General features: G+C 36.2%; 2 protein-coding genes across 2 annotated transcripts in view; both read right to left on the reverse strand.

The window, feature by feature from the left end:
- The window catches only part of eIF5 (eukaryotic translation initiation factor 5), a 75,861-nt gene extending 58,947 nt beyond the window's left edge, over nucleotides 1–16,914 (reverse strand). Inside the window, exon 1 of the mRNA XM_089092615.1 lies at nucleotides 16,825–16,914. The gene's annotated coding sequence lies outside the window, so the exon portion shown is untranslated. The remainder of the gene's footprint in view (nucleotides 1–16,824) is intronic.
- LOC148950748 (uncharacterized) lies at nucleotides 16,292–19,844 on the reverse strand. The gene is made up of 2 exons (XM_089091937.1): nucleotides 19,539–19,844; nucleotides 16,292–16,345 (listed from the first exon to the last, which is right to left on the reverse strand). The coding sequence occupies exons 1-2, from the start codon at nucleotides 19,842–19,844 to the stop codon at nucleotides 16,292–16,294; spliced, it is 360 nt and encodes a 119-aa protein (XP_088948063.1).
- Nucleotides 19,845–20,773: the final 929 nt, after the last annotated feature.

Here is a 20,773-nt window from a genome sequence, read left to right on the forward strand (position 1 = left end):
AAAATGATTAAGTTCTTCTAAACAAAATTGAATATAAAAGTGGTTTCAATTGGACATGTCTACATTGCAAAGTGGCTGTTCCTATAGTTATAACTTCTATCTATTCTACAGCTACTACTGAAGATATCCCACAGGTGATCTCACAAGCTATGACAAACCTTCAGGCAAGTCTTTCAATCTCATTTATCCAGTCCGAGACCGCACTTAGAGCAGAGCTTAGTACAGTCTAGGTAAAGGTGAACAGGTCAAAGACAGCTTTACCATCCAAGTGTAGCAGGCATTACTGATGCAAAAAAAAAATATTCAAGCAGAGGTCCAGGCTCTAAGTGTGAGCATACAGGAGTCCTTTAAGACAGAAGTGCATCAAATTTTCCATACTGAAAAGGCTCATGATGCATAAAAGAACAACCTAGTTGCCAATAATTCATAATATCTACTACATGTGATTATACCAATTGTGTCTGAAACTTCCTATTGAGCAAGTATGGGATTACATACAGTCCCTAAGGTAATGTTTGATGTTGAAGTGCACAGAGTGGCACAATCACTACAACTAGTACTCTTCTATCATTGGTGTGCACTGTTTCCCCTCTCCAAATCAAAAAGAAAAAAAATCTGAAAGAATCTTTTCTTAGTAAGTGAAATACTGAGTTATTCCATCACTGCTTCAAGTGCAACCATGAAAAGCATAAACAGCTTGTTTAAAAACTGAAAGAATGCATTGCTACAGGCAAGAAAAACCTTCTCACACTTAACTTGAAAATTGAGCCAAAAACCAGCCTCCTACTTGGTGCTTCCCAGTGCAGACATAAAATCACAAAAATTGGATAGTGTATATAGTTCAAATATAAGTTTTGCATCCATTGAAAGACAAATGACTGAATATAGTGATGGTTCATTGAACTATAAAAGAAATTTTGGAAGTTTTTGTGCTGTGAACTCTAGATCTACTGCAGACATTGCCTCACTTACATCAACATAGATGACCCCAACTGGCAGAACAAAAAAGACCAACAATGAGTAAGTCTAACTTTTCATACTGTCATCAATGATGCTGTTCAGTTTACTAAGAAACTGAAGGAGCCTAAAACCGTTTTATGCTCTAATAATTGGTATGGTTCCATTTGCTGAAGTTGAGTAGTAATAGGCTAGCTGAACTGAATATTAATTTCCCTATATATTTTGTTATCTAGAACTTATAGCCATTCAAATGCAAACATGGTATATTGGTGCACGTCAAAACACCCTACAGTGCCTATCAAGTTAGTTTATCAGTTGATTCAGTTTATGTTGGAGCTATATTGTTCTGACCTCCTTAATTATGATATCATGATACAAGTAGGCAGCATTTATAGAAGTCCCTCAGACCCAGACAAGCTTGAAACTCAATTACCAACTATTAGTATGTTTTACAAGGTACCTTTAAATTTCAACACCAATCAGTTGTTCACTGAAAATACAGAGCAACTACAAAGCATAAGTTACCCCCCCCCCCAGGGCAAAATTGACCATCTTGTCATTGAAGTCAATTTAGCTTTCCACAAGGTCACCAACAATTATACTAAGAAGACCTACACTGGGCAGGCAGCAATTAGAACAGTACTGAGCAGCTTGGACTAGGGATTGCTGCTTCTAGGGGATCCATTTTTCTGAAAAAGCTTGCAACACTTATAAAAAAGAAAATATCTATCAAATTTGTACTGAAGTCCAATACACTCCCCTACATCACCCCACAGGTATGTAGAAAGTACATAACATTTTTCTTTAAAAGTTTTTGATCAAGTCCTTTTGTTGTTGAAGAATTATCTGGCTGAAAAATATTTGGAATAAGCTTTTCATAGGTTGAGCAGATTGAATTTCATAATCATACCCTGCCCATTTACTGTTAGATACCCCAGATACCAGCCCTGTACATAGTGTACATAATGATCTAGAAGTGTTTATGTCACCAATTAGTGCCCATGAATTCACAGACTCATCATCCAACAAGTCCCTTACAAATGAAAGTTTTAATGCAGCTGATGATAGTAGATCTTCAAGTACTTTTCTATCCATTGTAGACAAGTCCATCCTCAACATGAACCACTGCCATAAGGAAGTACTCGACCAAAGAAAGCAGCAAGTAAATCAAGATTTCTTCACTCTTATAGCAAACGTTGACCAACTACCAAACAAAATTAATGAGCTGAAATCTTTGATATATGCAAATGATTATGGTGTAATACTTCTTACTGAGGTGTGCCCCAAGAATTCAAGAAACCAGCTTCTAGATTCACATGTCTACCATACAGTTGCAAGGCTATCATGAAGTATCCAACTTGTCATCCAATCATTGCCATTAGGGAACACTTGCACTGGTCAAAACCTCTTTTACCACCACCCCAATTAGCTACTCTACTGGATGCCCTAATACTGAAACCATTTTCTTCGATATTTCAGTTACTGAAAATAATAGCCATCCACCTGTCAGATTTGGCTGTGTATACAGAAGTCCATTTCCGCCATCACCAGAGGAAACTGGCAGAGCTCATCCACAAGATTACAGACAACCATGATGGGGACCTAATAATTGCAGGTGACTTGAACCTGCCTAACATAACCTGGAAAGACCAGTTTACCTGCATTCATTCTGGTCCTACAAGCACAATCATTAACATTGTTCATGATGTTCTTCTCCAACAAATTGTCATCCTGCCAACACGTTTTAGGTAGGGTCAGCAGCTAAGCCTTCTTGATTGGATATTTCTCCAAAGACCAGAGGCTCTGCTCTCCACCTCATACATGCCCCCAATTGGGAAGTGACCACAGGGCCATACATATTAAAAAAAACTTTCCTCAGAACAACAAATCACTACATCAAGAAGACCTTAATTAATTATGAGAAGATTTGAATGGATCTTGGCAGGATTGCATGGGATGACATCTTATCTGGCTCTCTAGAACAGCAATGGCAGAGCTTCAAAGAATTAATAATAAGTAAAGCAAACCTGTACACCTCAAGTAAACTTATCCCCAAACCAAAAACACTCCCATTAATGACAAAAGAGATGAAGAGGGAAATCAACTCTAAAAGCAGATATTTGAAGAAATATAAACAGTACTAATCACCTGATTACAGAGAGAAGTATTGCAATAGCCAGAACAAACTTAAAAACTTGATGTGGGCCTTGCATATGAATTTTGAATCTAAACTTGCTTATGAAACCAAGACTAACCCAAAAAAGTTTTGGCATTACATCTCTAGCCAAGACCACAAAAGACAATGCATTAAAAAACTGATAACTGAGCAAGATGGAGAAGTTACGGAGACTAATAAACTTGCTAATTTACTGAAACAACAATTTGTCTCAGTTTTCACCACTGAGCCTGGTGGCCCTTTACCTTCCCCAACAAACTATAATATATGAATCCCAATAGAGAGCACCACAGTATCATTTACAGAGATCCTTAAACATTTAAAAAAAATTGAATCCTAACAAGTCACCAGGACCTGATAATATACATCCTAGGCTACTAAAAGAAATTGCAGAAGTGATAGCAGATCCCCTGAAAAGAATCTTTTAGACATCACTTACCACTAGAGAGCTCCCAGCAGACTGGAAAGTAGCCAATATAACTCCAGCCTTCAAAATATGACCGCACCAAGCCTGAGAACTCTCGACCTATCAGCCTAACCTTAGTTGTAGTTAAGATGCTTTAACGCATAGTCAATGACTAATTGCTCGAATATTTAACCAAAAACAAGATCTTGTCACCCAACCTGCATGGATTCCAGTCAGCAAAATCAAACAAAACAAACTTGTTGGAATCAACTGAGATAATCACAAACCTGATTGACCAAGGGCATCCAGTCGACCTACTCCCACTAGACTTTGCTAAGGCCTTTGACAAAGTGCCCCATAGTCAAATGTTCTTGAAATTATTGGCTGCTGGTATCAATACATCCCTGATAGCCTGGCTGATGAATTTTCTCACTAACCACAAGCAGAAAGTCCATTTATTTGAGACAGGTAGCCAGCCAATCTACTCCGACAAGGCCATAGTAATAAGTGGGGTACTTCAGGGAACTATATTGGGTCCAACACTTCTCCTCATTTATATCAATGATATTTCCAATCATGTGGATAACAATATACATTTGTTTAATGATGATCCAAACTTTTTGGCATTGCTAATCCATACAAACTTCAACAAGATCTAGACATGCTACAGAATTGGACTCTAGACTGGTTTCTCAAATTCAATACAAGCAAATGCTGTATTTTGCACCTTGGACCTAATAACCAAATGGCTACATATTCAATTTTAAATCCAATCACTAATACAAAGGACCATCGAGTGAAAAGAGAAGAAGAAAAAGACCTTAGTGTGATTGCTGATCAAGGGTTGAGGTTCCACATGTCCAGCATGTTGTCTCCTGAGCAAATTCTATCCTTGGTTTTAGTTTTTATTTTTAGTGTACTCATTAATATTGTTGACTCCAAAGTCCAAATTCAGCCCTTTGTGGGCTTGTGATAGCGATTTTTTTTTAAAATAAATATCTTATCTTTTATCTCTCCTACCATCAGTAGCTGAGAGGCAACAATATTCATGAAACTTTTTAAGGCTCTTGTTGCAAATCAACTGTTAATACTTGTTGCAACTGCAAATCAACTTTAATATCAACTGTTAATGGCGTACCACAAACTTTTAAGGAGGTAATTGAGATAAAAAAATATATGAACCAAAATTTAGCAATAAATAGAGATACTGGAGATATTTCATTAAGCCCAATTTACGACAGTTTAATCTTGAAGGACTCAATCAATATTTTCACCCGAAAAAACTTAAAAGAACCTATTTGCATGTAGACCAGCCAAAATTAATGCAAGACGAAAGATCCTTACACAATCATCTTGTTAAATTTAATTTTAATTTTTTCCGACCTGTTTTTTTATTCATTGTCTTTTATTTATTTTTAAAGTAAAATTCGAAATTTTATAGTAAATTTTTTTGTTTTTTTTCGTCTCGTGTTTTTTTTTTTTTTTAAATTTGGAACAATTTGCGGATGTCCTTGTCGCACAATTTTATTATATTTTTTCTTCTTAATTGTTAGCTTGCTGACAAAATACTCGTTTTTTCACCCTTTTTGATTTTATTTTTCATTTTGTTACTTTCTCTATTCTCTGAGTTTCGTTTGTAAGGCTCTTGTTAGACCCCATCTTGATTTTGGCATGTGCTTGGCTGGTCCTTCTTACTGGCAAGATGTTAGGCTCATTGAAAATGTCCAGAGGTGAGCAACAAAGTGCATGAAAAGCCTAAAGCTGGCTTCATATGAGGAACGTCTCAAGCAGCTCAAGCTACCTACTGTTGTCTACAGACCCATGCGTAGTGATATGATGCTGACTTATAAACTCCAAAAGGAAAATTCTACCATCTTCAAAGGCAACCACAGTACCAGCCATCATCTCACAAGAGGACATTCAAAGAAGCTACCAAAATTAAGCTCCAGATTAAGAACCTGTCAAGTTTATTTTCCAAGAACAGTAATTAACCAGTCGAATGAATTAAAGGACTCTACTATCAGCACTCCTTCCATCCAGTCTTTCAAACATCAAGGAAGACTGAAGAAGCTTTCTTCAGTCTGTGGGAGAAGAAGCAGTGGAGGTTCAATTGGGAGCCATCAAATCAAGAGCACTACAGGTCCAGAGGACCTTAAAGCTCTCAAATGGATTAAGGTGATATCCTCTCTTTTGGCAATAAGCCTGTGTGGATGAATTCAATTTTCCAAGCCAAGAAGGGTAGGGGATATCACAGAGGCCTCTGATGCAATTAGTTGTGTTTCTCTGAACTGATTCTAGAATTCCTTGATGTTTTGTTAATTAGGATGGCAATGCACATACCAAACTCTAGCTTAGACCAAATTAAACCTTTAAAAAGCTTGAAAGCAGCTGAGGGGGAACAACTACTGAAAGTTCTCTTCATTAAATCAACAGTAGGCTAGCCTTTGCAGCACCAGTTTGAGCCTCGTTGTAAAATTACTGTAAAATAAAACCTCAGTAAGTAAAATTGGTAAAATAAGGTAAAATTGATAAAACATGGTATAATATGGTACTCCCTAGGAAATATAGTGCAAAATTAGCATTTTAGAGTTGCCCTGTAGCTACTAGACCAGTTGAGTATTTTTTTTAAGCATCACTTTCAGCTTTTACTTAAATATTTTAATGACTCTGACTTTCCTGGGCTTAAAAAAGGTAATGCCCCTTCATCTACATTCTCATCAATTTAATTAACAGTCTGTTTTATCCCTTTGGTAATCTGTTGCCTTGGGTAATACCTCAGCACTTGCACATTGCCTGATTTTGGACTTCTATTGTAATAAAAAAAAGATAAAAAACATTAACTTGGGAGTAAAATCATATTGGCAATTTTTTCTATATTTAAACCTAAGAAATGTTATCCTAACAGAATTGCATATTTAAATAGCTGCATTTCTCATATCATATTCACAGGGCCAAATACAGGATTTTTTTTGGGGGGTGGGGGGAATACAAAAAAAACTTTATAAAATGGATCAAAAATTTGTTTATATTCATTTTTGTTATGCTTTTAAAAGTCAGACTAACACTTTTTTTTGGGGGGGGGGGGGGTTATAAACCCCCTAACCACCTGGATATAGCCTTGCATATACATGTTGTTTTTCATTTATTTATAAAAGCAACAAATACAAGTAAAAAACACTTTCATGACTTTCATTAACTAAGCACTAAATCAAAATAGCAGAATATTCAGTCACTTTCAGTCATCAAGACTGTCTTCAATAGGATCTGCGGGCAAATTTAGCTCCTCTCCTTCTGGCTCAGATGACTGCCTTTTCTGAAGTCCCTCCCCCCCCCCAAAAGTCCTGGATACAACCCTGGGGATTATACTTCAATTTCTACCTCCACTCTCCCTTTATCTCTCCCTTAGAACTAATTCTGTGTCTATCTGAAGATTCTTTCAAAACAACTGCTGAAACAAAAGGGCTGTTAAACTAGAATAAGAATTTCTTAAAGACACTATAGTCAATAACAACACATTTGACAGTAATTGGTTGAAAAGCAGGCTAAATATTAAAAAAGAGCACCGGAACTTTTGATTTCCAGTTGACTGAGCCCACTCCAAAATTTATTCACCCACCCCTTCCATATGGTGACTCTGGGGAAAAATGAACTAATGTTAATACTTTGAACCCTTATGGGTCCTTACTATAGAAAATGCTATACAATTTAGTTAGGTACATAAGCGCTAGTTTCCAGAAGGCTTGTGCATTTTATAGTAAAAGCACAAAAATTGTCACAAATATGTAGAAAAATACAGAAAATCTGACAGGGGGCAGAACCACATTTTCTGAACTCGTTTTTCTGCACAGAAAATTGTAGAAAAATATGTAGAAACTTGGTCATCACTAATTCTAAAAATTTGCATTTTTTTTTTTTCTTCAAGTGGAAAAACACAAAGTAGTGCAGAACCATGGAGATAGATCTGAATTTGCAACTTAGTCAATTCTTCATATTTTCTGTAACATATTCACCAGTTTCTATGTGATTATAATGAAAAATACAAAGTCAGAAAGCAGAAATTACTCACTAGTGCATAGAGCATAGTGATGAAAATGATGATAACTCAGTAACCAGGAGTTGGACAAAAAAGTAAGCACATTTTTTGGATCAAGAGAGACAAATTAGTCAGAAAAGACCCTCTGATTAGAAAAATACCCCACTCTGAAAGTCAGCTATTTTTTTCAGTGTTGAAAAATGCAAACAAATGCAATAATTGCATTGGAAAATGTGGTTCTGGCCCCAGTCATTCTCCATATTTTTCTGCACATGTCTGCCAAATTTCATGCTTTTACCATAAAATGCACAAACCTGATGCTTATGTACCTAACTAATTGCCTCTGACTGAAACAGGAGAGTAGAAATTTCAATTCCCCTTCTAGCGAAGGTCTGGAAATTATCCCAAGAAAAAAATGGGGGAATTCTCCAGTGGGAAGGTAAATGTCAAATCCTGGGAGAATGACAGAATGCACATAGGATTTATCTGGGATGTGAAATTTAAAAATAAAAATGAGGATATTGATTCTGCTTTGGCTCTCCAAATTGTTGAAAATCCAGATCTTTTGATGAGGCAACTGTAATATCTGAAGCAAATGACTTCCCATACTTTTTTAGGAAGGCAACTGAAGTTTAAAAAAATCTGTGAGTTTTGATTTGTGAATCTGTCTTGATTGTGAGTTTGGAGGAGACACTTCTCCTGTGAATTATTTATAATCTGGATACCTGCAATTTTGCAACCTAACCTGTGAACAAAAATGGTATTAATTCACGTTTTTGATAAGACTTCTCTTGTGAATTACTTATAATCTGAATACCTGCAATTTTGCAACCTAACTTGTGAATAAAACGTGAATAATTTATGTCTTTGATAAGACTTGTGAATACTTTGACTTAAGGTGACCCACTAACCTATTCAACTTTGCTAAAATAGTGAATCTTTAAATTTCTTGGCAACTGAATAGTAGACATTAAACCAGATTACTGGTACTTTTCTTCGTTATTGTTGATTATTTTGAACTTATTGAGAAACAAATTCAAATTAGTGTTTGATTTTGTGATTTTGAATAGCTCAAATGTTTGGAAAAAGGAGCCTCCAAAACAACCTCCTGATAGGGATATGAGTAAGTCACCATTTCAACCATCTTCAAAAGCCCTTGCTAGAACCCCCCCCCTTACAATTGCGTCTGTACCATCGACGTCTCTGAAGAGTAGTCATACCCTAATCATGGATACCACCCAATGTCTATCACCCTTAACAAGTGATACTGAAAAAGATGAAGAAGGCTTTAAGATAGTTAACTCAGCTAAGTGTAGAAGACAGTGAATAAAAAGTCCACCAGATTCAGTAATAATACATCAAACCAATACCATGAACAACTCTTCAAGAAATCCAGCCAATTTCCCGGTAATTATTCAACTAGTTCCCCAATCTGATAATTGCATGTTTAACAACCATGATCTACCTAAGTTGTGAATTTTCCTCTTCAAGACCATTTGTTGCAACTTTAGTATGAATATAAACAGATCAGGATCCCTAGATATCCTTTTGAACAACCCCACATCAGTGAAAAAGGTAATGGAGCTGAAAAGTGTTGAAAATGTTGTTGTCACAGCCCATCTGTGATCCCCAAGCCCAATACAAACAAAGATAGTGCTCTACAATGTCCCTAAATTGAAGGAAGCATTGATGAACAAAAAAGGTGAATGCATTCTGGACTCTAGTTTCCATAACTTTGGTCATGAAACCACTGAAACCACAAACTTTAAAACTGTGTTGTTTGAGCTTCAAGGACAATTTTATATTGACAAAGTGTTCCTCTTTGGCCAACAAAAATCTTTCAAGCCTTACAAAGAAAAGCCATTACAGTGTACTAACTGTCTAAAGCTTGGGCACTCAGATAAATACTGCAGAGAGGATTCCAACATTTGTAAGATTTGCCTAGGCAAGGACCATAATGAGTCAAACTGTCACTTTGACCCAATATGTACTAATTGTAAGGGTAAACACCAGTCCCTAGATAAAGGAAACTGTCCCAAATATAAACAAAGGGCAAGAATAGCAAAAGAGCAACAACTTCCAATCCCTTTTGTAGCAATACAAGTCCCAAGGACACCAATAGTCCCCCGTCCCCCAACAGGTTCCAGGCCGCCAACGGCCCCTGACCCACCAACAGGCCCCAGGCCACAAGTAGCCCCCAGACCATCAGTAGCCCCCAGGACACCAAAAGTTCCCAATGCTTCCCCTAGTGTTGAAAATTTTCAGAATAATTTCATCCGAGATAAAACTAATCCATGGTTCCCCTTGATACCCCCAAAAAACCCCCTTTCAGAAAATCCTGCACAAGGAAAGACATCAAGACCAACAAAGCTACCTGGAATTACTCCCCACACATTTCACAGAGTTTCTCCAAATGCTTTGGAAGATGAATCAACCATATACTTTAAATTAGCCAGCTTTACAGTTACCTCTATGCTCATTTCCCAATTAGAGTTACCCAATCAGTTGAAATACATTATTCTGAAGAATTTGGCAAAAACCCACTTCAGCAAGACCATAGTTTCCAAAGCATATATTCAAATTGAGAGTGTTTTAAGCCAACATAGGCTGATTGAGTCACAATCAGGATGCCTGACAACTATTTAATGTGTGACTTTTCGTTTTTAACTAATTTATCCCTCTTTAATAACACTGCTTTTAATTATCCCGATATAGAAAGTAATCAGCATGCCAACCCTATAAGCAGCCCCCCTGGTACCTTTGCACAAGCTAGTTGTAAATACCTTTATACTCTAGATTTTTCTACCAATGCGAAGCCAAAACTTGTAAATAATAATTCCCTAAATGTTCTTTATTTCAACATCAGAAGCATCCGCGATAAGTGGCTAAAGTTTAAAGATTTAATTTCATTCAATGGTGTCTGCCCTTTCAATAGGATTAACAGAGACATGGCTTTCTGATAATGATGACACTACTGATTTTTTACTCCTTGGTTACTAAATAATCTATATGCCCAGGATATTGACAAAGTGTTCTGGGGGTATCTCACTTTACATCTGTTCTAATGTAAATTTTACCAGGCTATCAGAGTGCAAAACTATTTTCTCTACACAAATAAATCTCAGATGTATTTATTCAATAATTGTTAACATAGTTATCAGCCAAAATTCCTATATACTCCTTATTTTATAAACCTCCTCCAATTCCGACCTCATGTTTTTGTAATCTGTTTGATGATTTTTCTAATTTTATTAACCTACCCCATAAAAAGGCAATAGTTCTTGGGGACTTTAATTGCAATCTACTGAATGTTGGTAAAATTATTGAATCTGACACTTTTTTTGAATTGGTAACCATGTGTGGTCTACCCACAATTTTTTTCCCCAGTAGAGTTGATCCTGTGAGATCAACTTCAACATTAATTGATAACATTTTTGTATCCACTTCCCTGGGAAATGACCTGTCCTCAAATATAATATTTTCAGATCTGTCAGACCATTTTCCTATTTACTTGTCACTACCTTCGCAACCACTACCTCTACGCTCTAGAATTAATATTCCAGCACGTACTAGAAACTACAGATCTGCAAATATATCCTATTTTATTGATTGCCTAAGAACCACTGACTGGTCCGATGTCTTAAATTTTCAAGAGGTAAAATCTGTCACAAATTGTTTTGCGCAAAGGCTAAGTGAGATTATCCATTCAACTTTTCCTATTTCTAAACCTAACTGGAAAAATATCCCTATATGCCCCTGGGTGTCAAATAGCCTCATTGTCTCCTCATATTGTAAAAACAAATTATATAAATTAGTCTATAAGAACAGTAGTAATATTGACCAATCAAATTATAAAAATTATAAAACCTTATAGACTACACTCAGCTGTGAGGGAAAGAAAATTATTATTATACAAAAATTCTCAATTGCAAAGGGAACCTGAAAAAAATGGTTCACTATTAATGATATACTCTCAAAAAATAGAAAATTAAAGCCTATATCTATTCGCCTTAAAGAAAGAAATGGCAGATTAATTGACCCTTTACGTGCACCTGGCGCATTTAATAATTATTTTTCTAATGTTGCTCATACTGAATCCCGCTCCTCCTTACAGGCTGTATTCCCTTGCTTCAATCCTAGATCCATGTTTTTCTTCCCAACTGATAGCAATGAGGTACTTCAAATCATTGGTTCTCTCCCTAATAATTTTACTCCTGACTGTCTTGGATTAAGTAATAAGCTCCTGAAGACCATATCTCCTTTTGTTTATGAGCCCATCAAGCATATTGCCAACCTATCTTTAACCCACAGAGTTTTCCCTCATTTACTAAAGTCAGCCATTGTCATTCCAGTTCTTAAAAAGGGCAATCCAACTGAGATAGGTAATTATCATCCAATCTAAATTCTTCCGGTTATATCCTAAGTGCTCAAGAGAATTATCTTCAGACATCTGTCTCCCTTTCTGTTCGCCAGTCAGCACTCCATTTCCTTGATTTCTTCTCATCAATATGGCTTTTGGCTGAAATTTTCAACTTCTCATGCTCTAATTGACGCCACACAGTTCATATACTCACAAGTCAACCTTAAAAAAACTGTATTGGGGTTATTTTTGGATTTTTCTAAGGCCTTTGACATGGTCAATCATAGTATTTTAATAAGTAAATTAAATAGTTAAAGTATTTGTGGTGTTCCCCTCTCTTGGTTTGATTCTTATCTATCTGGAAGGGTAGAGAGTGTGAGCCTAGGTGGAGTATCCTCTCAGGCCTTACCTGTTTGGAGGAGTGTCCTGCAAGGCTCCGTTCTAGGCCCGATTTTATTTCTCCTATATATCAATGATCTTGTTATGGACCTGGGCCCTTCAGTGTATCCTGTACTATTTGCTGATGACAGCAACTTCTTAATCACTGGCACCAATTTACCATCAGCAATAACCTCTGCCCAAGTCCTTCTGAACAGAGTCTAGGCATGGTGCCTTTCAAATAACATGACCATTAATAGCAAAAAAAGTCAAATAGTATTATTCAGAACCCCCTACAACAAAGATGTAATTCAACCTGCTCTTGGTCTCAGGCACTCCTCCAACATCCTCCCACAAGTGGAGGTTGCCAAGTTTCTTGGTGTATTTACTGACTCATGCTTATCATTCTCATATCATATTTCTTACATCACAACAATAATTTTGAGACAAGTAGCTATGATTAACCATGCAAATTATTTTCTTCCTCCTGACATCCTAGTTACCCTCTATTATTCTTTTATTTTTCCTTACCTTTCTTATTGCAGATCAGTTTGGGGAAATACAAAACAGTCCTTCACTAAAAAACTCAAATTTGCCCAAAACCGTGCCATTAAAGCAGTTTTCCGGCTTCCCCATCTATATCCAACCTGTGATTTGTATTCAGATTTTGGCATAGCTCTACTTGATCAAATCATACAAAAACTAAACTTATTGCTTGCTTACTCTGCTTTCCACAATAATCTTCCACCTCAACTACTAACCTATTATAATATTAATAATTTGGAAGCCCGCTGTCTCTGTTCATCCAATAGAGCCTTTAAAATTCCTAAATGCGTTTCTAGTGCTGCCCAGCAATCTCCCATTTACAAATCTATTATCTAATGGAACAAAATACCCTCCAGTGAGGATCTAGCCACAAGTTTCTGAAAGTTGTATAAAAATGTAACAAAACTTGATAATATAATTTGATCATCCTACTATTAACCAATTGTCTTCAATTACCCATGTTTTATTCTTCTATTTTTTTTTCAGTGTTACTTTAATTATTTCTTTTTTTGGTCTTTAACAAGTTATGTTCTAGGATCTTTATTATTATTGATGTCTGTGTTATGTTTTTTCTTGAATAAAATTGAATTGAATTTAAAAAAATCATGTTGATTTAAATAGAAATACTGGAGATATTCTTACAAACCCAATTTACAATAACTTAAGATCAGCTCACCACACTTTTAATGAAAATTGGGTCAGTAGACAAGCTAAGTCAATCACTAAGCAGAGATTTCTATCCCACATTAATTGGTAAATAGTCTTTCATGTATTCTGGCTTGTTTTTTATCCAGTCTTTCTTCCACTGTTAAAAGTTACTTCAAAAGTAACTTTTAAGTCACCCTTACTTCAAAAAGTAACTTTTAAGTCACCCTTTCAAGTAAAGGGTGGCATCTATTAGATGCCACCACCCCCTTTAACCCCCAAATATGCCCAGCCACCAATACATATAGCAAACCCAACAACAAAACCAAACTGTCCTGTAAATATGAAAATTATGTTAATTGTCCTGTCATTATGAATTGTGTTATGAAATGTTGTCCTGTATATATGTAAATAGTGATAATCCAACTGTGACATGATGATTATCAAGTCAACATTACCTGGCTATATCTACAGGTTCTTCAACCTTAATTGCTAGAAGATGTGATTTAAGGTAATTTAAGGTAAAAGGTTAGTTTTCCTTCTTTTTTTTAGTACTGGAGATGACTGGGTTCCTGACAAAATATCTGCTTCTTTTCTGTCTAGTGGCAGACATTACCCTTGTTTTTCTTGGCTACTTATTTTTTTTTCTTATTTGTCAATCAAGAAAAAGTCAATCCTGCTTGAAGCCTTTTCTGTCTTTAACAGCTCACAAAACTAATATAATTTTATTCCAACTGTTATTTCACAATTTTGAAATTATAATTACTAGTACTATAATACACTTTATTGTTCTGATAACAAGAGACTGAAGTGAGACAGACTGCCGTTTAAAGCGGGATTTACAGTTATACATAAAACAAAATCATATCCAGGACTACTTCTGCCAGCCTCTTTGCTCTTTTGTTCTGTGAAAATTGCCTTTTAGAATATGTCAGTAAAATATGCAAGATACTGGTAAAATATGTAAATTACATAAAATAGACAAATTGCACAAAATAGGTAAAATAGGCTACTCATTTTATTGGGGTCCTTAAAATTACCAATTTTGCCATAACCCATTATATCAGTTACAAAACTAAGTTTGAGTATGAAAATTAAACTTTAACTGGTATTCCTGTACTAAATAGACTCTTTTATATACTGCAATGGAAACAAGTCACAAAAAACCTGTTTTTGACAGGTTAATTCAGGACACCACTATAGAGCAATGCAATATATAGCATGGTTTTCATTGCATACACAATATTTGAACTTTTTTTTTTTTGGGGGGGGGGAGGGGTTAGGGATGGAAGTTACCTAGGTTAGGTTATGTAATAATATATGCTAAGCTTTATCCCTCACTCCGAATGTGCAAATATATAGCCCAAATGTGTTTCTAAACTATTACATATTCATCAGCATTAACCAAACTAACAGTATATAAAAGAGCCCATTTAGTACAGGAGTACCCTTTAACTCTTTATCAACTGATAGAATATGGTCTTGTTTTACATGAATATTGACAATGGGTTGCCTGACTCCATTAAATTGGTGTCTTTGTTTTTTTTTAACCAAAGTTGATTTCATTGCATTTCCAGACATTGAACTCCAGCTTCCAAGTCTCTGCCCATCAAGTAAATAAGTCAAAGTCTGCTTGAATGGTTTCTATTTTATCTAGACTTTCAACTGAACCAATTGCTTTCATATCATTCCAAAACTGTACACACAGAGTAAATGGTTTTACAACAGACCAATCAAATGATAGAACAACTGACAAACATATGATTAGCACTGTATACATGTCCATAGGGAGGGGTGGGGGCTGTATTGTCAGGGGAAGAACTAGGCTAGCCTATTTGTATGAAAGAGTGCAAAATAAGGAATAGCCTCTAATTGTATAATTTTTATTTTATGTCATCTATAACCTAGGACTATAGGCCTATAGGAGGAGGGATTATGTAAACAAAACCATAAAATGAGCAAATAAAATTATCAATCTAAAAAAGTATCTCTTTTTGTTTTAATATGCCTCATTCTGGAGTAGTGCTATTCTTAACCTTTACCCAATGGCTAAATATACATATTAATGCTTAATCTAGAAGTCATTTGGTTCAAAATCTAACTGCTGTTTATATCTAGCATAGTTTTTTGAGAAACCATTAGGCTAATCTTGTTATGTAATATTGCTAACCTCTTTTATCTGGCATACTAGGCTACTTTGTATAACAATAAGAAAGTATTTTTTAAAATTTAGCCAAAAAAACAGCACAGACCAGCTTTAGCCTAGGCTACTCTTGGGCAATATCCTGTTAAATTTGTCTAAGGCCAAAACAATTTCAAGATACAATGAGGGTACATATTTTATATTAGAAAATTTACTTCTCTAGGCCCATTTTTTAGCACTAAGATCTTACATCTAAGATCTTTTATCTTTCGGCAAAGATTATTGTTTTTTAAACTCATCTTTGTTCTAAGATCTTACAGCTCACAGATGTTAGCAAAAAGTGTGAAGACCGCCACTGTTTTACCATATAGAACAATGATGAGAGAACTTTGATGATCTACTCATCATTGTTCTCAGACCGCTGATCAGAGCAGAATGATGAAAGAAGTTTGCATAAAAACGGCCAAAGATGTAAGATCTTTGTTCAAAGATTTCACTTTTAAGCGTTTTCTGACAAGATGTAAGATCTCAGCACATTGATGAGTGAAAAAACAGGCCTTCTGGCTTAAATTACGAGAACTACTTACTTTGAAAACAGAAACAAACAAATTAAATTTTTCACTAAAATTTTGTGAAACTTTTAATCAATCTTTTCTTCTTAAGCGATTTTCTTCTAATCTCAAAAGAGAAATCCCTACCTGTAAAATGAGAATCACAAATAGGATTTAGCTTATATTTTTACAACAAATTTTTTAAATTTCTGAAGTGATGTTTGTATAGAATAGCTAGAAAGGTAGAGAAGAGCTTTGAAAAAGAAAATAATAAGATAAAACGTGTCTTTGCCTGATTCAATTTTTTTAGATCGCCTAAATTGATTGATAAAGTTGTTTGATCAAGATACTGAATGTTGCTTTTCTGATGTAGGCTAGCCTATAGGCCTAGGCCAGTTTGAGATTTTGTTTCTGAACTGCTAGGCAGGTTAGTTAAAGCTTGAGGAGCTTAACATATAAAGTTATGAACTTTTCTAGTTGCCTTCTAAAGAGTTCTTCAATTGCTGGAATTAAAGATAGCCTAGCCTAAGGTTCTGGGCTAAAATAAGAAATTAGGCCCAGGTTAAATGCAGTTTTGACTAGGCTAGATAGGGGTGAAAGAGAAAAAAACAAAAGTTTGTTTTTACCTCTGAATTTTGCATGTTGATTTAAGAGGTTTATAAAGCCCAGACTATTACTTATACAGCCCGAAACACTTTTTTTCAATTTATTTCCTATTAGGGAACATTAGAGTATCATTTCTCCTTCTTCTTCTTCTAATTCACAGCAGGCGGGCTATTCAGTTAATACTATTTAGCCCTTTTCTTTTTGCTTCACTCTGTGGGCTACAGAGCTACTGGCTTGGTTGTCTCTTATTTATTAGATATTGTCAGATGTCTTTCAGTACATCTTTTGACTCAAGGAGTTCAAATATAAGATGATAGATATCGATTTCTGTGCTCTGTGTGCATGTATAGTTGGCTAGGCTGATAGGCTCTTGGCTGATAGTGAGATTGTGTGGTGTTTGAAGCATTTTAACAGTTTACAAAGCAAGGTATGTTGTGCAGACGTCAGCATATTACATTCAAATAGGATAAGACACCCAGTAGTTGGCCACCTGCCTATTCTTGGACATAATCTTTTATACTATTTTAATCACTATTTACAATGAGCCGTTTGTATGTCTGAGTTTAGGCAGAATTGTCACTTGTTAGTAAATTAAAAAATAGGAGGCGCTGTACAAGTGAAACTATTTGAATTAGTAACCTACTTGTTCAGGAAATCTTCAGAAATTTTTTGATAAAAAAATTAAGTTTCTAGGTGGTATAATAAAGTAATTAGAGTAGTTTAAATGTCAAAAAGTTTTCCAAGTGATTAAAGTGTCCGACTACTGGGTGTCTTACCCTAGGCAATGGTCAATTGTTTCATTATTCATATTACAATGCCTGCAAAGAGGGGACAGGGGAATTGAACCACTTGAATTAGAACACTTATATGAGAATGCAAGGAAATTTAGTCCATTTGTTCCAGAACGAATTCTATGATAAATTTTAGAAAGATTCTTATTGGGAAAGGGGGAAAGGATAGAATTAATCTTATTAAAATTAATATCTGATAGCCTCCATCAGTAAATATCTCTAATTGGGATTGGTCTCCCACTTGGCTGGTCAATATTTATAGCATTTTTTGCTATTTCATCAACCTGATGATTACCATTTATGCCAGAGTGGCTAGGAATGTACTGAAAATAAGTTTTTATGCCACTTGAAGCAAGATTATCTATAATAATGAGACAATGATAAGTGTCAATGTCCAACTTATATTGAGGAGCTGAGGCCAGCAACTCAAGGCTTGATAGAGCGTCGGAATATATGATAATATTATTTGAATTTGCAATCAAAGGTTGGTTTTCCTTAAGGTGTTCTAATGCCATGATTGTGGTATTTAACTCAGCAGACATTACGGATAAATTATTATATAATCTCTTGCCCATTGCAGTTTTCTGGCGAGGAAGGAAAACACCACTTGCAACCTTCTCATTCATTTTTGACCCATCAACAAATATTCGGAAGTAATTTTTATAGGTAATAGTATTAAGTTCTGCAAATTTTTTCTGGACAAAAGCAATGGGGGTTAAATCTTTATTCCACTTTGAGAAGTCATTATTTATTATGGGACTTGACCAATTCCATGGGGGGATCGGGGAAAGTAGGTGCAATAGACTTTGCTGGTATGGGGAACTTCTTCTGAATATTGGCATACTCATCTGCAATGCCTCTATACATAGCTGGATTTCTTAACCAATTATGTAGTGTGTGTGAGCTATTTGATTCAATTTTTGTTAGATGTTTCGTCAAGAGAAAGCTACGTCTCTTCCTTATTGTTGTTAATCCACTCTCTATAGGCAGGAACTTGGTGCTTGTGGGTTTCCTAAGACCAAATATCAGACTTATTATATCATTTTGTGTTGTTCCAATTTTTTGCATCTGGGTCTTTGCACAAGCACCAAAGACAATGAGCCCAAAGTCAATATGGGGTCTTATATGTGATTTATAAAACTGGAGTAAGGTTTTCTCCTTACAGCCCCAGGGTTTGGAAAGAAGTCTTTTTAGTATACTTTTTTTCTATAGCATTTTTTTATTGTGTTTGAAATGTGGAGGTGGAAATTAAGTTTTTGGTCGAGCATGAGACCTAGGTAATTAATATGATTATCTTCTGGAATAGCTGTTTTACTTAGAGTTAGTTTTGCATTAGTATGGCTTTGCTTCCGGTGAAATTGGATTATTTTTGGCTTGGTGGGTGCAATGGGTAAATCTGAATGTTGAGAGAATTTTTCAAACTGGAAAAGTGATTTTTGCAGATTTGACTGTGCTATCTGAAAGGTGTTGACAGATGACCATAGCACAAGATCATCAGCATATTGTAGATTCGTTTGGGGTAGGTTCATGTCCCAGAGATATAGGGCAAATAGGAGGCAACTGAGGACTGCTCCCTGAGGTAGGCCTTTGGTTATTGTCTTTTGGGGTGAAGAGGCTGAACCAACACAAACAATGAAACTTTGCACTTCTATGAAGGATTTAATAAAAGATACTAGCTTAGGGGGTACTCCAAGGTTTGCAAGTTTATTTAAAAAGATTTGGTGGTTCACATAGTCATATGCCCCTTCAAAATCTAGGAAAGCTGCAACTACCTTAAATTACCTTAAATCGCACTTGCTAGCGATATGGACAAGTCCAGTGTACGCCAGTTAGTGATGATAGGGCCGCAGGACATCAGCTTCATCCCATTGCGTGAGCCATAGTTTGATTTCCCATTCCTTATCGAGATTGGCTTTGAAACTGTCAACGGATGGTGAACTCACTGTCGTTTCGCTCAGATTGTTCCAGAGGCTTATGATGCGGTTGGAGAAGAAATGGTTCCTCTTCCTTGTATTAGCACGCTTCCAAAAAAGCTTCGCTGAATGACCCCGGGTTCTTGACAACTGGGCAGGCTGAAAGAGGTCCTTGTCGTCAGACTTGAGCAGTTTGTAGGTCATTATCATATCACCTCTTCGCCGACAGTATGTCAGAGTTGGTAGCTTGAGGCTCTGCAGTTGGCATTCATACTCTGTGTCTCTGAGCCCCTTTATGCATTCTGACGCCCGTCTTTGGACAGACTCGAGAGCCATCTGGTCTGTTTTATTAATTGGCGTGGTGACACACATTCCAAATTCTAATCTTGGTCTCACCAGGCTCTTGTAAAGTTTTGTGATTATTACAGGGGATCTACTTGTCATTGTACGTTTGATGAGACCGAGAGTTTGGTTCACCTTTGCTACTGCAGCTCGGGTGTGGCAGTTGAAATTAAGGTCTTTGTCTACAATAACCCCCAGATCTCTTTCAGAGGGGCTCTCAGAGAGTGGCTGTCTCACACCAGCATTTGCTGACATCGAGTATTGCCATCATGGGTTATTTCTTCCAAAATGGAGAACCTTGCACTTTTCGACATTAAACTCGAGCCTCCATGTCTTGGCCCAGTTGCCAGAGCTGTCAAGATCTGACTGTATTGACGTCACACCTTGCTGAGTTCCAACAGGACCAATGAGCTTTAAGTCGTTGGCGTACAGGCTAAGCTTGCTTGTAACGGTTCTTGGAGCGTCATTAATATATACATTGAAGAGTGTAGGTCCCAAAACTGTTCCTTGAGGAACCCCGCTTAAGACCTCAGCTATTTTAGAGTAGTAAGCTCTGCCACCTTCACCAAAAACTCTGACCTGCTGCTTTCTTCTCTTTAGGAAAGACATGATCCAGTCCACCACTCCCTCTTGAATTCCAATTGTCTTCAGTTTCAAATGAAGCCTTTGATGGCAGACTTTATCAAAGGCTTTAGCAAAGTCTAGGAAGACCATATCCACTGGGAGACCTTGGTCGAGGAGCTCAGTTATGTAATTATACGAGTCAATCAGATTGGTTTCGACTGATCTGCCTGGTCGGAAACCATGTAGTTGTTTCGATAGAAGGTTATTTGTGATCAAATGTCTAAGAACGGCAGTGTTGACAATACCTTCTAGGATTTTCCCAACAGCAGACGTAATACTGATTGGCCGATAACTGCAAG

This window comes from Artemia sp. Qi Xiang Cuo, chromosome 7, assembly GCF_049724085.1.
Source record: "Artemia sp. Qi Xiang Cuo chromosome 7, ASM4972408v1, whole genome shotgun sequence".
Taxonomy (NCBI): Eukaryota; Metazoa; Arthropoda; class Branchiopoda; order Anostraca; family Artemiidae; genus Artemia; species Artemia sp. Qi Xiang Cuo.